Genomic DNA, 22,414 nt, shown 5'->3' on the forward strand with positions numbered 1-22,414 from the left:
AGAAGTGGGAGGAAAGGATTTGGTGGAACCTGTGGGAAAGGGTGGGAGTGGGTTAATAGATTTTAAATGTGGTTAGAGAGGGACGATTGAAATGGCCTGACACTGGTATGCTATATGGACTTTCGCTACAATCTTCTGGAATACCTGGATCAGGGGGGGAGGGGGAGCAATGTTATAATGGTTTGTAACAATTTATGATTTAAGAATTAATATTAGAATGATGATTGGTTGTTAATAAAAATTATAGACAGAAGGGAAAAAGTTATAGAATGTAGAAAGGGACTTAGACGTATAGGATTTGGGGTTAGAAATAAGAATAGAGATTTGAGAAAAGAATATGTAAAATTGGCATAAGTACAATGAATACTGTCTAAATAATATTCAATTAGGGACCCAAGGGGGGGAGGTAGAGGGAGTCCAAAAGGTGTTGATTAAGACTTAGAGATATTGTTTCTTGATAATTTTTTGTTTTATATTTGTTTTTGTGCTTTTTGCATTTTTTTTCTTGCATTTTTTCTCTCTCTTTTTTGTATTTTTTTTTCTTGCAATTTTTGTAATGGGTAAGTGTGTGTGTCTGTATGTTTTGTATTTCTGTATGTGTGTGTTGGAAAATCTTCAATAAATTCATTTAAAAAAAAAATCTGATTGAGCCATCTGGCTTGTCCAATAAAAGTACTGGAGCTGCCCAAGCACTTGCTGATGGAGTAATAATTCCAGCTTCTAACATGTCTTTTACTTCTTTAGAACAGCTTCAGTATATTTTCCTGTTATTCGGTATGGGGCGATGGCTATAGATTCCCTGTATCTATTTTATGAGTCACTCCTTTAGCAATGCCAGGTTTATTGCTGAATATAGGGGCATATTCCAGTAATATTTGCTTTATCTCTTGTTGTTGAATCACTGAGAGTTGAGAATCTAATTTAACCTCTGATAAGGTATTAGGCTTTCCTTCCCTCTCCCAACAAGGTATTGACAAATCTTGAGGGTCTACCTTAATTGCAAAGAGGGTATATTCCTCCATTTTATAATAGGGCTTTATCATGTTGACATGTACTACACGTCTCCCTTCACCAATCTGGATTACATAGTTTACATCATTCATTTTAGATACGATGTTAAAAGGCCCTTCCCATGCCAACTGTAGTTTGTTTCCCTTTACAGATCTTAATAAAAGGATTTCCTGCCCTGGCTCAAAATATCTCATTCGTGCTTTCCTATCATACCAAACTTTCTGTTTGTGCTGGGCTTTTTTACAATTTTCCCCTGCCAATTCTAAAGAGTGTTTGAGAGTATTTTGTAGCTTAAACAAATAATCAACGACATTTTCTGGGTCTCCCTCTTGTTGTTCTTCCCAATTCAATCTCAGTAAATCTAGGGGACCTTTAACTCTCCTGCCAAACAATAATTCGAAGGGACTAAATCCCGTGCTCTCCTGGGGAATAGATTTATATGCATATACCGTGTTTCTCATATTATAAGACATGTCTTATATTTATTTTTTCCTAAAAAAAAACACTATGGCTTATTTTCAAGGGATGTCTTATTTTTTTCCTCCTCCTCCTGCCGCGACCGGCATTGCTGCTGCGCCTATCACTATGTCTTATTTTCGGGGTATGGCTTATATTCCTTGAATGCTTAAAAATCCTGCTATGGCTTATTTTATGGGTATGTCTTAAAATATGAGAAACAGGGTAATAAGGCTTGCAAATTTTCATCCCAGTCCTTTGGATGTTCAGTTACATAAGCTCTGATCATTCGCTGTAGACTCCCATTAATTTTTTCCGTCAGCCCATTAGTCTGCGGATGATAAGGAGTAGAAGTAAGGTGTTTGATCCCACACTTCTCCCATAAACGTTGCATCAGTTTGGAAGTGAATGATGAGCCTAAATCAGTCACTATTTCTTCGGCAAACCCTAATCTGCACATAAAATTGATTAATGCAGTGGCCACTATTTCAGATTCTATATTTCGCAACGGGACAGCTTCTGGATATCTGGTCGCATAATCCATTATGGTCAATAAATATTTATTGCCCCTGCGACTGGCTTTTGGCAGTGGCCCCACTATATCAATTCCTAGCCTTTGGAAAGGAGTAGCTATTATAGGTAAAGGGCATAATGTGGCTTTTGTCTTATCTTGCCCATGACCCTGTAACTGACAAATATGACAGGTCTGACAGAACATTTTGATTTGTTTACCCATCCTGGGCCAAAATAAATTCTGTGAGATTCTTTGCTTGGTGCGTGTTATCCCTAAATGACCTCCAAATATACTTCCGTGGGCATGTTGCATAATTTTGTGTCTATATTCCTGAGGTACCATGAGTTGTCTATGAATTTGTCCTCCCCCTCTAGTGGGTTTTTAAAGTATTACTCTGTATAGTAAACCATATACAACTACAAATTGTTCTGGGCATTCTGTGGTTAATATTTTACTGGGATCTGCTGCTTGAAAATAGACTTGCAACTCTGTATCGTTTTTCTGCTTGGTAGAAAAACATACTGCTTGCCTATCTGTAACTGGCACAAGTCTTGCTTCTCCAGGCTGTACATTACTTGTAACATTGTCTGCGTCTTTATCTGCCTGACTCTGCTTTTGTGACCTAGTCAGGACTAAAGCACTCTGCACATGGTCCAGAATGTCCCACCCTATCAACATAGTGGTTGGAATTACTGATGACACTGCCACTTCCCAATCTCCAGCCCAATCTTTATATCTTAAATGAACTATTGCTAAAGGTAAAACTACAGATTCTTTTGAAATTCCTTTCAGAGTGACGGATTTTCCTTTAAGAATACTGGTCTCAGGTACAAGATCCGAATGAACGATACTAATTTGAGAACCGGTGTCCTTTAGAGCAATATACGATTTATCATTTACCCAAATTTCTTCTCCAGTTTTAGCTAATAAAATATCATTTTGTCTAATTAAATAACATTGAACAACCTGTGTCACTGGTAAGGGTTCCTGTTCCCCACGTTGCTCTTGTTAAGGCAGGCTGTGGCATACTTGGCCCTTCTGTTGTTACCATAGCAACTGTGGCAGTTGGTAGATTCTCCACCTTCTGCGCACAAAATGTCTGCTTTTGTGGTGAATTAATTTTTTGGCTTGGGGTCCTTAAACTAAAGGTACACTGCCCTTAATCCGCATTGCCAAAAGGTCAACTCGGGTCTATTTTGCCCTCCAAATTTATTTATTTTCCCCTCAGGGTTCCTAGGGGTAGTGATCTCTTTATGGTGTACTGGTGCACCTGAGGTAAATTTCTTTTTCCCCATTTCTGTGGTAATTTTTTTTGGGTGAATAACTTTGTTTTGGTTTATTGTGTTCCCAATTTTTGTCCCTCTGTTTAGGTGCATCAAACACATGTTCTCTGATCTCATTAATTTCATCAGCCAAGTTTGCAGCCTCCTGTAACATAGTTGGATGTTTTTCTTTTATTAAATATTTGAGATGGCTGTTTATTGTCTCATAAAACTGCTCGAGTGCAAATACTTCTTTAATCTTCTCTACTGAATCAGCCCCTTCTTGTTCTAACCATTTATTTAAATAGTTGCTGGTTTTAGCTCCCAACTGAGCAAATTTTTCCTCACGAACTTTACATACAGTCCGAAACTTATGCCTCAGTTGCTCACTTGTTATCCCAAATCTAACGAATAGCATCTTTTTAAATGTTTGAAAATCTCGGGATTGATCTAAGAGCATTTGAGAGTAAATTTCAGTCAGAGTCCCACTGATACGTGCCCTTAATATTTGCATTTGTTCCTCAGGAAGTACCTTGAAATCCTGACAAGCCCTTTCAAACAATATTATAAAGGATTCAGGGTTGTCATATTCCCTGTATTCTGGGAATTGTTTTAGATCTACCCTGTTAATGTTCTGGGTGGCACTATTATTACTATTATTCTGATTATTGAACGCTGTTATTTCCAGCCTTTTCATCTCCAAATTGTATTCTTTTTCCTCCCTCCCTCTCTCTCCCTATCAATTTATAATTTCATTTCTCTCTCTCTCATCTCTTTTTCTTCCCTTTCTCTTTTCCTATCAAATTGTAGTTTTTCTCGCTCCCTCTCAAGTTGTAATTTCATTTCTTTCTCTCTCATCTCAATTTGTAGTTTTTCTTTCTCTCAGCTTCTAATCGTGCTAATTCTAATTTTAAACTATATTATTTTTCTAGTTTCCATCTCTCAAAATCTTCTGAGATGTTCACACTCCTTCCTACAGAAGGGTCTCTAATAATCTCTTCAGCACAGGTTTCCTCTACCTGTGACACCCCATTTCCCTCTTCAGAGCTTTCAATGTGAGCCTCTCTCAGAGTGGTTTTAGCTTTTTTAGGTGGCATTTTATTTATTTAGCTATTGGTGGGTGTTTCAACTATTTTGTTAGGCTGGGTTTTCACACTCAGGTCCCAAAGTCACGCCTAAAGTTACCTCAGAACTTTCTCCAGCGTACTTTCTACTGACCTCTAAACGTAAACCCTCTTGCCCAAAATAGTTTAAAATAAAACGTAAGTCCGGCTTCCTCTCACAATCTCTCACGACAGGATCAACACTTCACACCCTAGGGCTGGGTAACTCTCCACAGAATTCACCCTTTCCCCTTCCAGGTGTTTGTGTTCCTCTCCCTGACACGATTGTAAGCTTGCCTAACTTTCCGTTTATCTCTACTTTAATAATTTTTTATCCCGACGCTGCCACCACTTTTATGTCACGGTCCTGCCTGGACCTGTACAGCACCACTGGATGTTTTCAAGATCGATTGGTGCTGCACCAATGACACGTTGTATCCCAGGCTGCAGCTCCTCTCAGTCTACCAGCTGGATACTTGCTATTCCCTTCTCAAAGGACACAGACCAGGATATGATTTAAAAACAAGTTTAGTTTATTGATTGGTACATATTACTGGATTGAGAATATCGTACATGAACTTAAAACGTTGCCTATACCGGCCTATACCTTCTAAGTTACACAACACAACTAGTTTTATATCACACTGCTATCCTGTCTGAATGTTCCTACCCTCCAATACTCCACCTAGCTCTCTGTCTCTCACTACCCAACCAACTCTGACTGCACTAGCTCACTGATCTCCAACTCCAACTCTCCCAACTCCAACTGAACTCCAACACCAACTGAACTGCAACTGCCGCTCGGGAGGGTTCTAAACTGTCCCCAGCTTGCTTAACCCCTTACACTCTGGGTCCTGACTCAGGGTGAATCGCCACATAGATAAAGAATTTACAAGCCATATACTAAGAGGAGCACTATATAGTGTTTGGAACAAATATAGATTATATATGGAACCGCAAACACCTTGGTGGATATCACCGGTGGAAGCATATAGTATCAAAAAATTAAATACGAAGTTAAACTGGCCAACATATAGACAATTAATACCAGTAGAAGAGGAAAAAGGAACAAGGAAAGCTCAGGTTAAAAACCTATGGAGAAATAAGGAAATATGAAGTGGACAGATAGCAATATATACAGTTTAGAAACATATTCAATTCAGATCAAAAGAAAGGCTTTTCAAAAGAGGATTCAAAATTTAACAATATAGTGATACAGAATAACAAGAAACTATTATCTAAAACATATAATCGATTACTAGACTGGGAATTAATAAAAGGAAACAATGATTAAATGGTCTCAAGTTCTTGGGGAAACTATATACCTAGAGCAGTGGGAAAAATTCTGGAAGGAAGATACAAGATTTACCGCTTCATATACAATTAAAGAAAATTTTGTAAAAATGTTCCATAGGTGGTACTTAACACCAGTAAAGCTGGCCAAGATACACAAACTGAAATCCAACCTCTGCTGGAGATGCAGCGGAGAAATAGGGACCACAATACACATGGTGGAGGTGTGAGGAGATTAAGAAATTTTGGATAACAGTACACGAAGAAATGAAGATGTTGAAAATATCTTTAACAAAGAAGCCAGAGGCATATCTCCTTGGATTATTAGATGAGGAAATGCCGCGCCGGGGTGTGTGTGTATTTTTCATATGCAAGCACAGCCGCTAGAGTAGTGATAGCCACAAAATGGAAATCACAAAATATACCTACAAAGGAGGAATGGATTTGTAAACTAAATGAATATATAATCTTGGCAAAATTAACTGCTATAATAAGAAATCAGTCAAATCAAAAATTAAATAAAAGAATGGAAATGTTATGAAGACTATATGGCAAAGCACTGCTCAGAAAAAGATATGCTAACATGCCTAGACTAAAATGTGAAGTACGTGATAAAAGAGAATTTAGTAAAGAAAGAAAATAGGAAAAAAACTGGGGAAGATCACAGACTGCAAAGAATAATGTATGGTATGTATTGGAAGGAAATCGAGTGGGGGCGGAGGGAAGTAAGAGGGGAGAGAAAAAGAACAAATGAAAGTGGTGGGTGATATGGAAAGAGAAGGGGAAGAGGGGAAATGGTGGTGGAACTGACAGATTTGCAATGCAATATATGGTAATGTACTGTAATACAACAGAAAACTAATAAAAAAAACCCTGATGCCTTAGCTGAAGGGCTATAAGGCTCCTGATGTTTGGTGGTGGAATAAGGCTGAATAAGAGTGAAATGTCTGTTCATCTTACCAGTAGCATGGCACAAGAGGTAGAATTATGGGCAAGGAAACACCTGCAGTTACTGTGGGCAATTTGATACAAGAAGCATCTTCTTCACCCTGAAGTGGTTTCAGTTACTTGCAGGAACATTGCCCAATGTGACTGGTCATTGGGCACAGCAATATCATCATGGTCCCTGGGTATGGACCAAAGGCCCACGAGGCAATCAACCTTGCTGAAGCTAAGCAGGTCTGGGTCTGGTCAGTGCCCTGATGGGTGATTGGCTGGGAACATAGCGTATGTCACCCTGGGGTCTGTGATGGAAGAAACTGGGACAGAAATGTAAAAAAAAACAATTAAATAAGGTTCACAATGGGATCTCTGGCTGGGGTGCTGTTGTGAAGGAGGAGGAGCAGCCCTGGATAACAAAAGAAAAAACCGCAGCCCTGAAACAGTTGTTGAGAGGCAAAGTGAAGCATGAGCAAACATGTTTGAAAAGGGCAAACCTTTAGGAACCTTTAAAAGAATGCCCTGTCTCTTTGAGTTCCTTTTTCACATTAAAAAGCCTGAGATGGTAAGTTGCAGCCAGAGAACGCATGCACAAACACCTGCCCCAAAATACCTTGACAAGCCTTCTCCACGTGGATGACTTCATCAGGAAACTTCAGCACTTCAGGATGGTGCATCTCACACGTTTCAGCTAAGAAGTGTAGCAAAGTCATCTTCTGGTCAGCTGACTTTGTGTCTCGGAGCTAATAGTGAAGAAAGCAGGCTACTGTGAGTTCTGTTAAATATGATGAATGCCATTCATCAGTTGCTTCTCCCCCAGCCCCAAAATATGTCAGCGGCTTGTAGAGTCAGGATGACCTGAACAGCTCTGTCTGCAGAGGTTCTGCCTGTAGAAGCTCACCTTGCAGAGGAAGCTGATGTTGAAACCAAAGGCTTCAGCATTTGAGGAGCCAGCATTCATGTAGTTGCCCACCAGGAGAATGATAGCGAGCAGGTTGGAGAAGCTCTCACTCTTGCGGACCTCTTCACAGGCAGCTGTCACAGAAACTATCTGTGGCTTGATGTTTTCCACCTGCTCATTAAACTGTAGCTTGAAGAGGATGGAATTGAGACGGGGCCTCAGACTGGGAACTGTACTAATCTGGGAAGGAAAGGGGACAGAATAACACTGTCATGCACAGATGGAGGAAAAGGAAGACAAGGGTGACAAGGAACCAAGGTGGTCTGTAGAAGAGGGAAAAGAAGAGAAAGGATATTCATCAGCAATTGTGGTTTCTTCAGGATCCATGTTGTGGGATTTGTATGGTGCTGAACACTTTGACACCAGCTTAATATAAAAAACAACTATCAATACACTGTGATTCTCAAAGAATATTATGGTAACTGGCTTTAAAGGAGCTTGCAAAACCCATTCTGGTTTTCCCTGCCATTATTACAAACAAAAACAAAAAGGAGAGAAAAAAGTTAAGGTGTTACTTTGTAGAAAAAGTACATGTTGAAAACAGAAAAAGAACCTTTCCCCTTCAGAAGTCTATAGATTCAACTCTTGAGGATCCAATGTAGGATGTATGGCAGCAAATGCTCAATGAGACTGAAATAAATGGAACTACCGGGTACAAGTTTTATTCTGAATATGGGATGAACATTGTGGAAGGATAACTGAGAAAGTTTGATTTTAGCAAGGGGGTGGGTCTGGTTTTCTCAGAGAAATATCAGCTCTAGCTCTGTTGCTTCTTGTATCTATGACCTTTGCAGTACTCAGTCCTAGAGACTAAAATGTCAAAGTCAGTGTTTCCTCAGAGGAACTTCTTGTACTATCTAAACCATTCTGGCTTGTCCTTGATTATGTCTTCCTTGGAACACACAGGCTCGCAACAGAAATTGCTCACTTGTTGCTAGGACTCCTGTCCTTGCCCTGGCATTGCACTGATGCACCTAACCTTCAAATTCTTTTTCAAAGCCAAAAGCAACTCTACTTGTTTGCTGAGCCAGGTGCTATCTAGTTGTGGCTTTCAGTAGGACACTCCAACAAGGACAAGGAAACAGTGCTTCCTGGCAAATGTGTCTGCCTGACTACCAAATGTTACTTTTCTCCCAGTTTAGGGCATCAGATGCCTGGAGGGCACGGATAAAAAAAAGTAATGACCCCTATGCAGTGGCCACAGTTTTGGTGGGTGGGTGGAGGGAACCAAGACCAGATACATATCCTCCACTGCTCTCTGATATTTTTTTTTCAATTTCCTAGAAGTCCAGATAACGGAACACAGAGGACTTTGTCAATCCTCACATATGACAGTGTACAGCAGGCATCCCGAAACTGCGGCCCTCCAGATGTTTTGGCCTACAACTCCCATGATCCCTAGCTAACAGGACCAGTGGTCGGGGAAGATGGGAATTGTAGTCCAAAAATCTGGAGGGCTGAAGTTTGGGGATGCCTGGTGTACAGCATGGAAGAAACAGAGAAATCTCTGGAGAGTGGATGGGACACATGAAGTCTGAGAAATAAAATGAAGAAAACCATGTCATGTACATGTCATGCTGAACATGTCATGTTCAGCAGCTTCTTCTCAGAAAGAGATGCTCTCCCTCTTCTCTTTTCTAGAGGCAAGAGCAGCTCACTTACCACAACTCCAAACTGCTCAGGCTCAGCTAGTTCGTCATATTCTTCTTTCAGTTCTGCTATCATCTTCAACTTATCTGGTTCTGGTATAAGCTTAATCAGGTTCTGAGAAAGAAGAGGAGGAAATTGCTCACAGTGGGGCTCCTAGGCAAAATGACCACACTGGACCGAGGAAACAACTGGCACTTCCTGCCATGGCTAAGGAATCATCTTCAAAGGGGCAGAATAGAGTGAGTTATTCCCCACTCAAGAAAGGAAGAACATTATGGCAAATATTTCCTCAACAGCCTTTTGGACAGAATTTACATTGCAAGCCTTAAAATAGAAAGGGCTCTAACTGCAGCATGGTCTCCATTCTCTATTATACCAGGGCCTGAAACAAATTGTGATCCACAAACCTGAATGCATATGATGTGGTTATCAACTGCTAGGACCCCAGTCATGGATAGCAAAAGCAGGCTTTAATGACTGACATATGGTGGTCACAAGTTGAAAGGAGGGGGGGGGGAGTGCTTCAAATGCTCCAGTCTTTGCTCACCTGCACCAGGGACTCAGTCAACACTGTTTCATTCACTTCCAGGATGGCATCCTTGATTCCCTCGTAAGGCATGCGGAAGGAGCCCAGAAATATGGCTGCCACAGTCAAAGAGAAGCACAAAACCTCCAGTCAGACTTCCACTGACTAATTCACCCTAAGCCTTTCAAGCACACTCTGCAATTTCCCTTAGTACCACAAACACTTTGGGCTAAGTTGTACTACTCACAAAGATTCTGTGCAATTTTCGGATCCATTACTCTCAGCTCCCTGGTCTTCTTCTTTTGTTGGACCTTCTCCTCTCCCTGCTCCTCCTTCGCTTTTGCTGTGGGCCAGAGAGGAATGCAGGGTCTTAGCAATCGAGAACCCGTCTCACTTTAAGCTGGGGAGCATGCAATTTCTTCACAGCTAAAAAAAATTAAGCATTCCCCCCACCCCCCAGGGCTGGCTGCCCATGAAGCATTGTGAGGCAGGAGGGGGCGTGTTGGGAGGGCAGATCCAGGTCCCAAGGAGTCTCCTGAACTGCTCCTCTCTGGACTACTCTCCCCCCCCCACCGCTGCCCCCCAGGACAGGAGGTGGGTTTCAGCAGGCAGGCACCATATTCTGTTTTGCTTCAAGCAGCCGAACATCTCACGTTGGCCCTGATTCCCCCACCACAACCTTTCTGCCATTAATTGATTTTGTCGGAAGTAGCTAATAGAAGAAAGTAGGGAAAGACACTTCTACCTCGAATGCCACACAACTGGCAGCAACTGCAATAGGAGCTCTTTCCAACTGGCGTTTGCTTGCAGGTGTATCTGAAACATGTCACTGGTGTGTCACACAGTGGGTCTAGCAAGATCATTATTCAGCTTCTGAATAAAGGCCTCTTTATCTTTTGACAAGTCAAACATTTTTGTGGGACCCACCGCTCCTGTTTTATTTAACCTATACTAGGCTTCTTTTGTTCAGATTTTGTTTTTACAAGTTTCTATAATTGTATAAACTGTTCTACTTGCTTTCAGTTGCATGACTGTAATGTTTTAACTTGCCCTGGGACTATACAGTGAAAGGTGAACGAAGTATCTTATCAAAAATTAAGAAAATAAAATGCAGATTTGCTCTCAAGGATTCCTTCCAGACACTAGCAATATCTAACACCATGCCAGAGTCTCTTTCCTTCTCCCTTCCTACATACTGAGGGGTGTAGCCAACTCTCCTTCAAAGCTACAGGTAGGTAGCCGTGTTGGTCTGAGTTGAAACAAAATAAAAAAATTCCTTCAGTAGCACCTTAAAGACCAACTAAGTTTTTATTTTGGTATGAGCTTTCGTGTGCATGCACACTTCATCAGATACCTTCTCCTTCAAAGCATTCATGTTCTGTGCTTCTATGTAAACAGGGTATCACAGACACTGTTGCATTGCCACAGAGCTCTCGCATTTATTGTCATCAGGGTAGCCCACTGGTTCCCAAATCTGAAGGCAAAAGGAATCTCTGCTTTTTAAGAAGCTTCCCTGCAATACATTGGCAGGAGGGACTCCACTGTCACAGGGCCAGGGCCACTGCATGTAAGTGGCGCACTGAATCAAACTCCCTGGCAGGATTCCAGGGGGAGACGGGAAGATTTGGGGTGGGTGGGTGGAAGGGTAAGGGAAGAATGGACAACATCATTCACTTAGAGGCAATGCCTTAATATAGCTTCCTATGACATTTTATCCTCCCTGTCTGACACATACTCCATAGGTTATGAGTATTATGGGTAAGGTTTTGGAGTCACTGACCTAGTTTTCTGTGCATCTGCATCAGTGCACAAATTAAATTAAGGGTTCCGAGATGGAAAGGGAGCATGGCTGCCTTTAGCATATCTACGCGGGATGGGGGTTCTCCAGATGAGAAAAGGCCTCACATGCTAGTACTGGTGAGAAGGGGGAGATGACAAGAATAGAAAGAGGAATTCTGCTTTTAACTATGATGTGGAGATGGCTGGGGAAGAAATTATATGCCTATTTGTGTGGGCTGTTAAAATCAGAAATATAATCAGAAGTACAAGAAGCAAGTATTCACTGAGGTGGTAAACCTGTATCTTAGCTGCTTATCTTCTGAATGAAGCAAGGGTTACAGATTATTATATTCAGTAGTAGTAGCAGTAGTAGTAGTATGCCATCCATCTGACTGGGTGGCATCCAGCAAATTAAAACATCATAGAACATCGGTCATTAAAAACTTCCTGATCCAGGGCTGCCTTCAGATGTCTTCTAAAAATCAGAAAGTTGTATATTCCTTGACATCTGATGGGAGGGTGTTCCGCAGGGTGGGTGTGACTACTGATAAGGTCCTCTGCCTGGTCCCCTGTAACTTCTCTTCTCGCAGGGAGGGAACTGCCAGAAGGCCCTCGGAGCTGGACCTCAGTGTCCGAGCTGAATGATGAGGATGGAGATGCTCCTTCAGGTATACAGAACTGAATCCATTTAGGGCTTTAAGGGTCGGCACCAACACTTTGAATTGTGCTTGGAAACATACTGGGAGCCAATGTAAATCTTTTAGGACCAGTGTCTCCTAAAAATGGAATGTCTCGCCTACAAAAATACTCCTTGCATGCAGAAAACTAGATGCCAGGGAGAAGGCAAAGCTAGGAAGGCTAATTTTCTATGGGCAGGAAATATTTTTCTATGTGGAATAACATTCACTCACGTGACTCTCTACCTACATTCAATGAGAAATGAGCAAAGATGACCTCAAATTAGTGAAGGCAAGCAGGGTGGGGGGTGGGGGGCAATGGACCCTGTGGAAGCATCTTGGCTCCAGCAGGCATGATCACTGAATATTGAGACAGGCAGAGAAGGGGGTCCTGAGCTACAAAACAAGGAGAAGGAAGAGAAGAAATGTGAAAGAAGCAGATACACTTTGCATCTCAAAATGAATTTAAAATAAAAATAAAAATCCTTGAATTGTGGCAAAGAGAACCCAAATGACCAACTCATCTTTCATAAAGAGAACTCAGGGGATTCACATCACAGTGTGTAAGAGTCAAAGCTCTCTAGAACTCTGGCCACTGCAGCTCACAAGCATTCAACCCTTCTGGCTTTCAGGTGCAGCATTGAGATACAAGACAGGCACACACAGCAGTTGGTAATAAAATAAAATAAAATAGACTAAGATAACAATTATATTTGTCCACCACTTCTGCTTTTTCCTCTGTTGCTGTTTTGGAAAAAAATATCTCACTGCAGTTCAGGGCAAAGCATTCCTTTCTGGTTTAACTGAATGATGCTGCAGACTGTGCCAGATATGTAAGCATATCTTTCCCTGTGGTGTGTTGTGGCATCACTCTGCACACAGACACAAGACCAGCTTTCCTGAGGAAGCAGGGGGTGGTGGTGTTTTCTTGGGGCTGGCCTGCGTCTGCGCATGCCTGCGAGGGGCAGAGGGGATAGAAAGCAGACACATCAAAAAGTCGCAGCCTTTGACTCAGCCTGCCTCACCCTCCTCCCTGCAGACTCCTCCCTTCCTGAGTCTTATTTCTCTGCGCCATAAACACAAAATGGAGTCTAGAGGGAAGGCAAACATCCTCTCTAAAATGGCTGAATGCGGCAAAGGAAGACAGGGAATAGTAAAATAGGGCAACAGCACCATCTGGTGCTTGAAGAGTCCAGCACCTGATCCCTAGAAAATTCCTGTTAGTTAAGAAGCAGTGGGATTAGACTGCACTTCAAAGGGAGTTTAGGACAGATCTGTTAGAAAACAGAGAAAGCTATGGTATAACAAATTATAATACTTAAAAAAAAGTGAAATAATCTCTTCCTTATAAAGAGATTCTAAAGTAATCAGAAATCTCTTTTTGCAATTGCATGTAAACAGGAATTTGACACTTGCATGGCTAGGAAACCACACACACAGCAACAGACCCACATCCATCTTGTACCTTCTCTCTCTTTTAAAATGTTCACAGCCAAACTTTTTTACTTTCTTGCTCACAACAACAAAGAATTGGCAAGGAGGGGGGGGAGACGTGATTCTACAGCTGCAAAATGGGCTAAGTTAGCAGTACAGCCTTTGCATTCCCTCTCCAGCTTTGCAATGCTTTCTGCACCTGGGTCTTCCTGCGTGCAAGACATGCACTTCACCCTGGAGCCGCTATGGCACGTCCTAATTACTGACCACAAATGGGAATGGCCACCAAATTTAGAAGCCGTACATTCTGATAGAGAGCTTACAAAAAAATAAATGATGGTGATGAATTTACTCTCAAAAGTGGGCTCCCTGGGTATCTTCATGCTGCATGCCAATATTTGGAAAATTATGCCAACACCAACTTGCTTTTCACAAACTCACCCAAACTCTTGAAGAGAACCTCCAGTTAAGCAAAGTGATTTGAAGCCACAAAAACGTAGAAAAGGGGGAGGTCAAGCTTTGTGTGGAAATATTCACTTTCCTCACAATTCCATTAATTTGCAGCTGGAAAGCCACCTCTGTTTACAGACTCAGAGGCATAGTAATGCGACTTTTGTCCAGATCAGGACACCTGGCTAAGGAGGTTTACATGACCCTTAGCAACTGCTTTCACTCCCTTGAGATGGTTGAAAAGTGTGTAGGATGGAAGCAGCCCCTGAGAACCCAAGGTGACATGCATGTGATTCTCCGGCAATCCTTTCAGGAGATTCAGACATGCATGTTGTGCGGCTTATGGAAAAAACAAGAGTACACAGAAGGTAGACCACAATCCACCAGTGAACCACTGAGCAGTTTTTGGCAGACCGTCTTCTACTGCCTGCTGGGATTTTACCAAAGAAAGTTGGACTAGAGTGGCTCTCATCTAGCAAGGTATATGCGTAAGCAACAGTGCATACATTGAGTTGTTAAGAAGTCTTATGGATTTAACACACATGGCAGATCACAAAATGATAAACAATGCCAGTGTCTCCTCCTGAGCTGCTCAGTATGGAACATAAATGAGCTGGCAATCTGCAAAGTAGGGGTGTGTGTGTGATGACTCAGAGGAAGATCTGGAAAACAGGCCCACACTTTGTCCTGAGGTTAAGAAATCAGAACAATGGTCAACTTCATAACTTTAGCAATGTAAGATGACTTCAGATGACTGTGGGTGAGTGCCCTGACTTGCAAGAACAGCTTAAGGCAATCTTTTCCCAAGCTCAACCTGGGTGACTCAGCAGAGGAGTGCTGGGAAAGTACATTTTACACATTCGGGTGGGTCCCTAAGCCTAGAGCAGTTGCCAAGGCTGTAGTGTAGGGCATGGGTGAGGCACAGAGGCGCACCCTTGTGGGAGTTCAGGGCTATGGCAACATCAGGAAGGGCAGCAGAGTGAAGGGAATCGGAGTGACCCAGCAGTGCTGCAAAATAAGGGGCGTTCATTTCACAAAAATGCACAAAGAATTAATTTCAAGGGCAGGTAAGGGCAGCACCCAAGGCAGAATAAGGCAAATGGCCACAGAGGTACTTAAAAAGGGAAACAGCTGAGGCCGCCCTCCCTTCCCAAAGAGAAATCCAGAATATTGATCTACAGCATCTCCACAGCATAAAACAAAGGGGGCAGGGAAGGGTTAAAGCAGGATGTGGTAGATCAGAAGCAGATGGAAGGCTTTCCCCAGATTATAATAATCACCATCTCAGGTTCTCTCTAGCCTCCCGCCCAGAAGGGACTGGCAAATTCCTCTGCCACATTAAAAACAAAAAACAAAAGAACCCCTAAAATGTGATCTGAGCTGCTGCTAAAGTTTCCCCACTGGGGAATAGGTGGCATGAAAGGAAAGCAGCAGATGGAGGGGGCCATAGGCTCCGGCAGCAAGAGAAAAGCCTTTGTCTGTGGGAAAGAAACACCCAGGCCTTTCCTTCCTTTGTTTCTGAGAAACGAGGCCAGCTGGAGGGGAGGGGGGAGAGGGGAGGGGGAAGAGGGAGGGGGAGGAGAGCCACCGCCCTGGTGACACAATGTCAGCCGACAGCATCCTCCAATCCAATGGCTCTGACATCACTGCCAGGAAACGGAGCCAAAGTGGCTCAACTGCGCACATCTGGTGGATGGAAGAGGCACTGCAAGCAAGTGTTTCCTCCACTAGAAAAAGGAATGTATAAAGATTCCTCACTTAAGAAATACCCCAACAATATGGTGGGAGCATAAGAAATTTGACGCAAATAAACAACCCACAGCGAGGGTTTGCTATAGTCACCTATGATTCCCCAAGGTTTCTTTAAAAATAGAATAAAATACACATATAAACCCGGAGGACAAGCCACTTATCCCAGACTGATGTCCAGTGCTATTTTAATAATAATAATAATAAGAGGTGCCAGAACTCACCATGAACAGTGGTACCTCGGGTTATGAACTTGATTCGTTCCAGAGGCCCTTTCTTAACCTGAAACCATTCTTAACCTGAGGTGCACTTTCGCTAACGGGGCCTCCTGCTGCCGCCACCATGCGATTTCTGTTCTCATCCTGGGGCAAAGTACTACCTCCAGGTTAGCGGAGTTTGTAACCCAAAGTGTTTTTAACCCGAGGTACCACTGCGACGGCAATGGCACCCACCCGAGAGGTGTCAGAACTAAGTTCCAGCAACTTCCAGCTGAGAAAAGCCCTGTGGATGACCATTTGTTTCCAGGACAAAGTCGTACATCTGTAACACTCTCAGATTACTAGTATAATTAGGGTTTCGTGTTATCTTCAAATATTGCTGCTGGCATGTTTCTGTGCAAGAATGAATGCAGAAAGTCATGTCAGTTGAGCTAGCGGCTTCTACCCCTATGACTGCACATCTATTCAAGTACATACGTGCCCCTCTGCGGAAATTTCATCTCTCTAAAACTGCAGTTTTCATTCTCTTGCAACTAATTCACATTTATTTACAGTGGGAACACTTCCCCTGTGGCTTCCTCCCATCCCACTTTGACAACATGCGTGTGCTGTGAGGCTGCAAGTGACACCAAACTATTCACAGTCGTTCCCGCACAAATGACTGGAATGGGACGAAGCCACGGGAAAGCAGTGCTCAAAGCAAGGGGATGCTGCTTCCCTTATGACGTCGCAGGAACAGCCGTGCCATCCAGGGGACGTAAACCGGGCCTGGAAGAAAACGGACCCTCTCTTCTCTTCTGACACTCCAAGAGGCATCTTGTGGATACTGGCCTATCCTCACACGTGAAATGTACCAAATAGAAAATCTCTGCCCCCCACCCCCACCCTGCCCCTGCAACACACTTATTGGGATAGTCATGCATTTATTGAAGTTTTGAAACACAGCAATGTTCCCCCCCCCCCCGCCATGAAGGAAAGCGTACTTCACCAGAATCTCAGCCTGTGGGAATTTTGAAGGGGATGTGGCAGACTGAGGGGTCATGTGGCCATTCCCACTGGTAATTTCACTATTTTAGGGGTCCAAACAGGCTGGTTCCCATTCTGTTCTGCCATGCTGACACTAGGTCCTGAACACATTTATCACCCCAGGGAAATGTCACAGCGGAGTCCTGCCTCTAGCTGCACCTGAGGGATGTTCCACTGCCTATCTATATGCTCAACAAGAAATCACAGCCAATCATGGGGCCAAGTGGGCCTGTATAATTCACATGTACATGCCTGCCCCATTCATAGTTGGATTTTTTTAGGTGCACTTGAAACACCCTAATCTGAAACTAAAGAAGAAAGAAGCAATGTGTGAATGGCTCACATAAAATATTTCTTACTGTGTACTTGTACCTGTCACATGTTTTATTGCAAAAGCTCCCAACACTATGCAGATACTGCGAAGTATCTGGCCTGGAGCATTACTATTCTGGTCGTCCCCGCAAATGGAGTGTGCGCAATCTTGCTACTTAAAAATGTAGACCTAGACAATGAAACTTTGGATTAGCTAAAGGCCTGTTAAGCTGTTTAGCTATGTGAGACAACTTGACCTGGTACACTAACAGAGATGCGAAGGACGTTGCACCATTATTGCCTATCCTCTGTATGATGCACAAAAAGTAAGGCGGGCAACGTGCAAGCTAAAACCAAAACATGCACGAAAAGGCTGATCATACAAGCCTCACCAATAAAATTCTTTCCTGGTGATCATAAGATTGCAATATGCATAGACACCAATAAGGAATGTATTTGGAAATGGGTGCTTTATGCTAGCTACTCCATCTGTTTTTGCTCATTAACATTTGGTGCTGAATACATGACGATTCAGGTAAAATTAATTTTCAAAACAGTCTTTTCTTTTGCTTTATCCTCTGTATGAAGCACAGGTATTACCAAGTTTTGAGCTCATTCATGTCCTTCTCCCTACTTCCACTAGGTGGCAATCAAAGCACACAGTTGAGAGATTCTTACTCATCATAGAAACTTGCTTAGTAAGTTTTTAGTAAGGGTGCAATTTTGAGCCAATCCTTCTAATGCTAGCACTTGAATGAACACCGTAATCTATAGATCCTCCTGTGCTGCAGCAGGCTTCATTAACAGATCTCAGCATGCTCACCTACAGGAAAGATGGCTGGTCAGCATAAAAGGGGCAAGACTTGAAAGTTCAAAACTGTTGAGAACAATGAGCTAGTCGTGTGTCCTGCTCTGTGTAATTATATCCTCCCCTGAAACGAAGTCTTCAGGAAGCTCTAGCACCACAGAGATATCCTTCCTGAAGCAAGACACCTGCTGGAGTCTTAAGCCCCCTGCCAGACCTAGAATGGGAGCTAATGCAAGGCTTAGGGCAACAGTGAACCTGGCTGAGTTCTAAGCAAAGCATGAACTCCAGGATCAGCCACCAAGAGGACAGACTCTTGAGGGCTATGTAAGAATGGGAAGATCTGGGCCTTTGGGACACAACTCCCTTGAGCAGGGAGCTTGCAATATAGATCTAAGAAACCATTTCAGCCAATTCCGAATGCAGGTGACCTTTGAGGTCACTCCCAACTGTTTAATTATAATGTGACTAGGAATGAACATTTTACTCTATTCGTTCTGTTTAAGTCGGTTCATGATTCCTTCAACCCTGGCTCAGCTTTCCTCTGCTACTGTGGTGTGATCTAACACACTATTCAATAACTATCTTTAGGAAATTTGGACATTTGCAATTCAGTGAAGCTTGGATTTGTTTCAGTAAGAGTTTAACTGTGGAGAGACGAATGGGGAAGTGGGAAAAGAGAGGAACGCATGCCTTTTGAAGCTTCAGCTCATGTTAAAGGGGTCCACCACAAATTGTAAAACTAGGCATGGGATAGGAGGGAAAGTCAGACTAGAAACAAGGGGCAAAGAGAGGGAAGACAACCAATCTGCTTCAGATGATGAAGAAGCTATGAAAGAGCAAGGCATGGACCTTCGAGTGCAGCACCATGAAAGATAGGAGAGATCCAGAAAAACAGGTAGAACAGGGAGAAGCAGATTGGGGCTTGCAACAACTGAATTCAAGCTTTGCCTTGGGCTAATTACTGAATCACAGGAGCTCTTTGTAAAATGAGACTCTACCTCACAAATATGGTGATAACCATAACAAACTTTGCAGATTATATTAAGGATCCCAAAACCAGATTCCTGGCTTCTGTAGTTTAGTCTCACATTACTTCCAGTGTAATGTTTCATCTTGTCCACTAGAGGGCACATGCACTCTTCTGCTATAATAATTTTTCCTAGATAAAGGTATCATTTTGGGAAAGAAAGTGGTACACCTGGTAACACCCTCCTGCCTCAAGAACCTGCCTCTGGTGTCAGTTTTACATCAAGGTGTGGAAGGGACGAACAATATGTCTGTACACTCCTTGGAGACAAAATACAATTGAAAAAAACTCCACAATGAGACTGTTAAAGAACCACAAGTGAAACCCTTCTGATCAATTCATTGCCTCTTTAACAGATTCACAAATATATTCTAGCCAGAAAGGATTTCATTTCCTGATCATGGGTTATATTCACTGAAGACCCAGAGGGCTGGAACGCAGAGCAAGAGAGAAACAGCTCAAAGGGATGGACCTTACCGGGCAGGCAATGCTTCAAGTGAGACTCTTTTAGAGATAAACAGCAAAACACACCATCTTTAGAAGGACAGTGAAAATCTGGCAAGCTAAGCTGAATAGGTACAGCATCGTATGTTGTACTTCATGTTTATGTGCTTCTTTTTAAACCAAGAAACATGCCCGGAACTTTGGTTGGGCAGAAGTCACACCTATCTTCTCTGGAGAAAATGTTTATTGGTTCCTATGACTAGTCTGTGGGACCCAGGTGGTGCTGTGGTTAAACCACTGAGCCTAGGGCTTGCTGATCAGAAGGTCGGCAGTTCGAATCCCTGTGACGTGGTGAGCTCCCGTTGCTTGGTCCCAGCTCCTGCCAACCTAGCAGTTCGAAAGCACGTCGAAAATGCAAGTAGATAAATAGGAACCGCTACAGCGGGAAGGTAAACGGCGTTTCCATGTGCTGCTCTGGTTTGCCAGAAGCGGCTTTGTCATGCTGGCCACATGACCTGGAAGCTATACGCCGGCTCCCTCGGCCAATAATGCGAGATGAGCGCGCAACCCCAGAGTCGGTCACGACTGGACCTAATGGTCAGGGGTCCTTTACCTTTATGACTAGTCTGTACCTAGAGACACAGGAAGAGACTGAGGTGATCATTCTTATGTGTGTGTCAGATGGTTGCATGAATCTTAATCTATACCAAAGAATTACATTTCAAACCAAAATGTTTGCTCAACATGCATTTCCGGCTTCCAGCATAACTAGCTGACCTACAGAAGATAATGCCACCATGGTAAAAGGAGCCAAACATGCAAAAAAAAACCCAGGAAGAAACCAGTAGGAGTCCACCTGTTTGCTTTTTCCTCCCCAAACACTGGAGCAATCATCCCAAGGGCATCCAACACAGAGTCCTTGGACAACTACACAGATTGCCCAAGACTTCCTTTGACAGAACCCTGAAACAGAGAAAAGCAGAGCTGAAAAAAGAAGAGACAGGCAGCAACTGACCTTGCTTTGAAAGCATGCTTTGCTCAGGGACAATTAAACAGTGCTTGAAGAAAATAAGCCTGTTAACGTACACTTGCTTACTGGAGCTGTGAAGCGAATATGATGATCAACAGGAACTGGCAAAGATGGCAGTCCAGATATTGTCCAAAAGCAGTGTCAAGGCTTGCAATCTGCCAAAATTAGGGTCTGCACACATCCTGCTGTCTCCTTGGTTACAAATTACGTTGATGATTTGGAAATACAGCACAAGTCTCACTAAGCACAAGTCATCTGTTAGCACTCTTTGAAAATCCTGGAAGGATTCATTTAAAGTATGACTCCAATGCACTCAGTTGTCATAAGACATCAGACTGACCTAATATATGACAAAGGCCAAGTTACAAAAAAGTGAGAGTGAGAGAAAAGAAAATTGAAGAAGAGTCACTTACCTAACTCTAAAACCACAGCCCCATGGCCCTCCTTAAAATGTTGAAATGAACCTATTGCTCCTGGAGAATGTATGACTTAATGGGCTAGTCTGGGGCCCAAGTGCAGTCTGTGCCTTTCAGACACCACTGCTCTGCTTGCAGACAACCAACTCCACTGAAGAGGACTAAGTGCAGATGCAATCTCAATGAAAAATCGAAGGCTCAGGGGGGAAATGGAGCTCTCATGAGGACAAGATCCCACAAGACATCTGGGTCGATAGCTTTAATGCCCTTTTATATTCATTCTCATAAATAAAAAAATACCTTTTTGAAAAATGCAGAGGTGCTATTTGTGGCTTCAACAACATTTATCTACCACAACTTTGATCAAGGGTGAAATATTAATCCTTCAAGTGAAGTTAACCAGTGGCTACTATCTCCTTTTGTCAGATAGAAGCCAACTCAGACAGTTATCTTTTCCACTCCCATATTCATTTCCACAGGTGATCCAGGTAAGATCAGGTATCTCACCAGACAAAAAAGATATTTGGTCAGTTGACCACTTAAATATTAAGCAGATAATGGTTATGTATTTTAAAGTTTTAATGTTATAAGAACATCAAAGAAGATATGAACAACTAGTTGGATATCTATGTCAATCACACACACACACATACACAAAAAGAAAAAAAATGGGGAAGAAGAGAGCTATTGTTCCCACAGGCAGGTACAGCAAATTAAAGACAGCACAGCCCACATCACCTTTCTCACCAAGATATTCTGTCCTGACTACAGCAACTGAGAATTGTGTGCACTCAGCACAAACCGCTTGCCGTGGGCTGGGGAGAGAAGCCAGAGGAAGGTGGAGAAAGAGCTCTCCACTCTGCAAGTGACATTTCCTTCATGCAAGACTGGAAGCTGCCTTCTGACAATTACCACAGGAACCCCAGAGTTGATAAAATTAGAACCTAACTAATGTGCGGGCTAGCAGCATCAGGTTAACTGTAAGGGTGTGTGTGGAATACTTATTTATAACTAGGCTAATTCTGCTGAGGAAGGACAACAGGCCTGATGGTGTGCTTATTAGCTTTGGTCATCAGGACCTGAGAGGAACATTCAAAATAAAAGAGAGAGAACCCTATCCAGCCAGAGAGACAGCAAAAAACCCAACTGATCAACAAGAGAATAGCTTCAGTCTGTCAAGTGACAAGTTCTTCAAACTGCCTCCCCACTTGCATTCTTGGTTCCCTCAAGAGAAAGGAAGCTGACATAACAAAAAGCTTAGAAAATTGCCCTCCACACTGGGCAATAGCATGTCAGGGAGATGCTTAGGCCGGACCTCTTCTCCCTGTC

General features: G+C 42.8%; 1 protein-coding gene across 1 annotated transcript in view; it reads right to left on the reverse strand.

Moving 5' to 3' along the window:
• The window catches only part of DIAPH1 (diaphanous related formin 1), a 93,542-nt gene that overhangs the window by 27,945 nt on the left and 43,183 nt on the right, over window positions 1-22,414 (reverse strand). The window contains exons 18-22 of the mRNA XM_088675044.1: window positions 9,963-10,058; window positions 9,737-9,831; window positions 9,202-9,303; window positions 7,480-7,719; window positions 7,192-7,321 (exon numbers count right to left, since the gene is read on the reverse strand). Of these exons, the coding sequence (XP_088531170.1) occupies window positions 7,192-7,321; window positions 7,480-7,719; window positions 9,202-9,303; window positions 9,737-9,831; window positions 9,963-10,058 (663 nt within the window). The remainder of the gene's footprint in view (window positions 1-7,191; window positions 7,322-7,479; window positions 7,720-9,201; window positions 9,304-9,736; window positions 9,832-9,962; window positions 10,059-22,414) is intronic.

This window comes from Zootoca vivipara, chromosome 8, assembly GCF_965207765.1.
Source record: "Zootoca vivipara chromosome 8, rZooViv2.hap1.1, whole genome shotgun sequence".
NCBI lineage: Eukaryota > Metazoa > Chordata > Lepidosauria > Squamata > Lacertidae > Zootoca > Zootoca vivipara.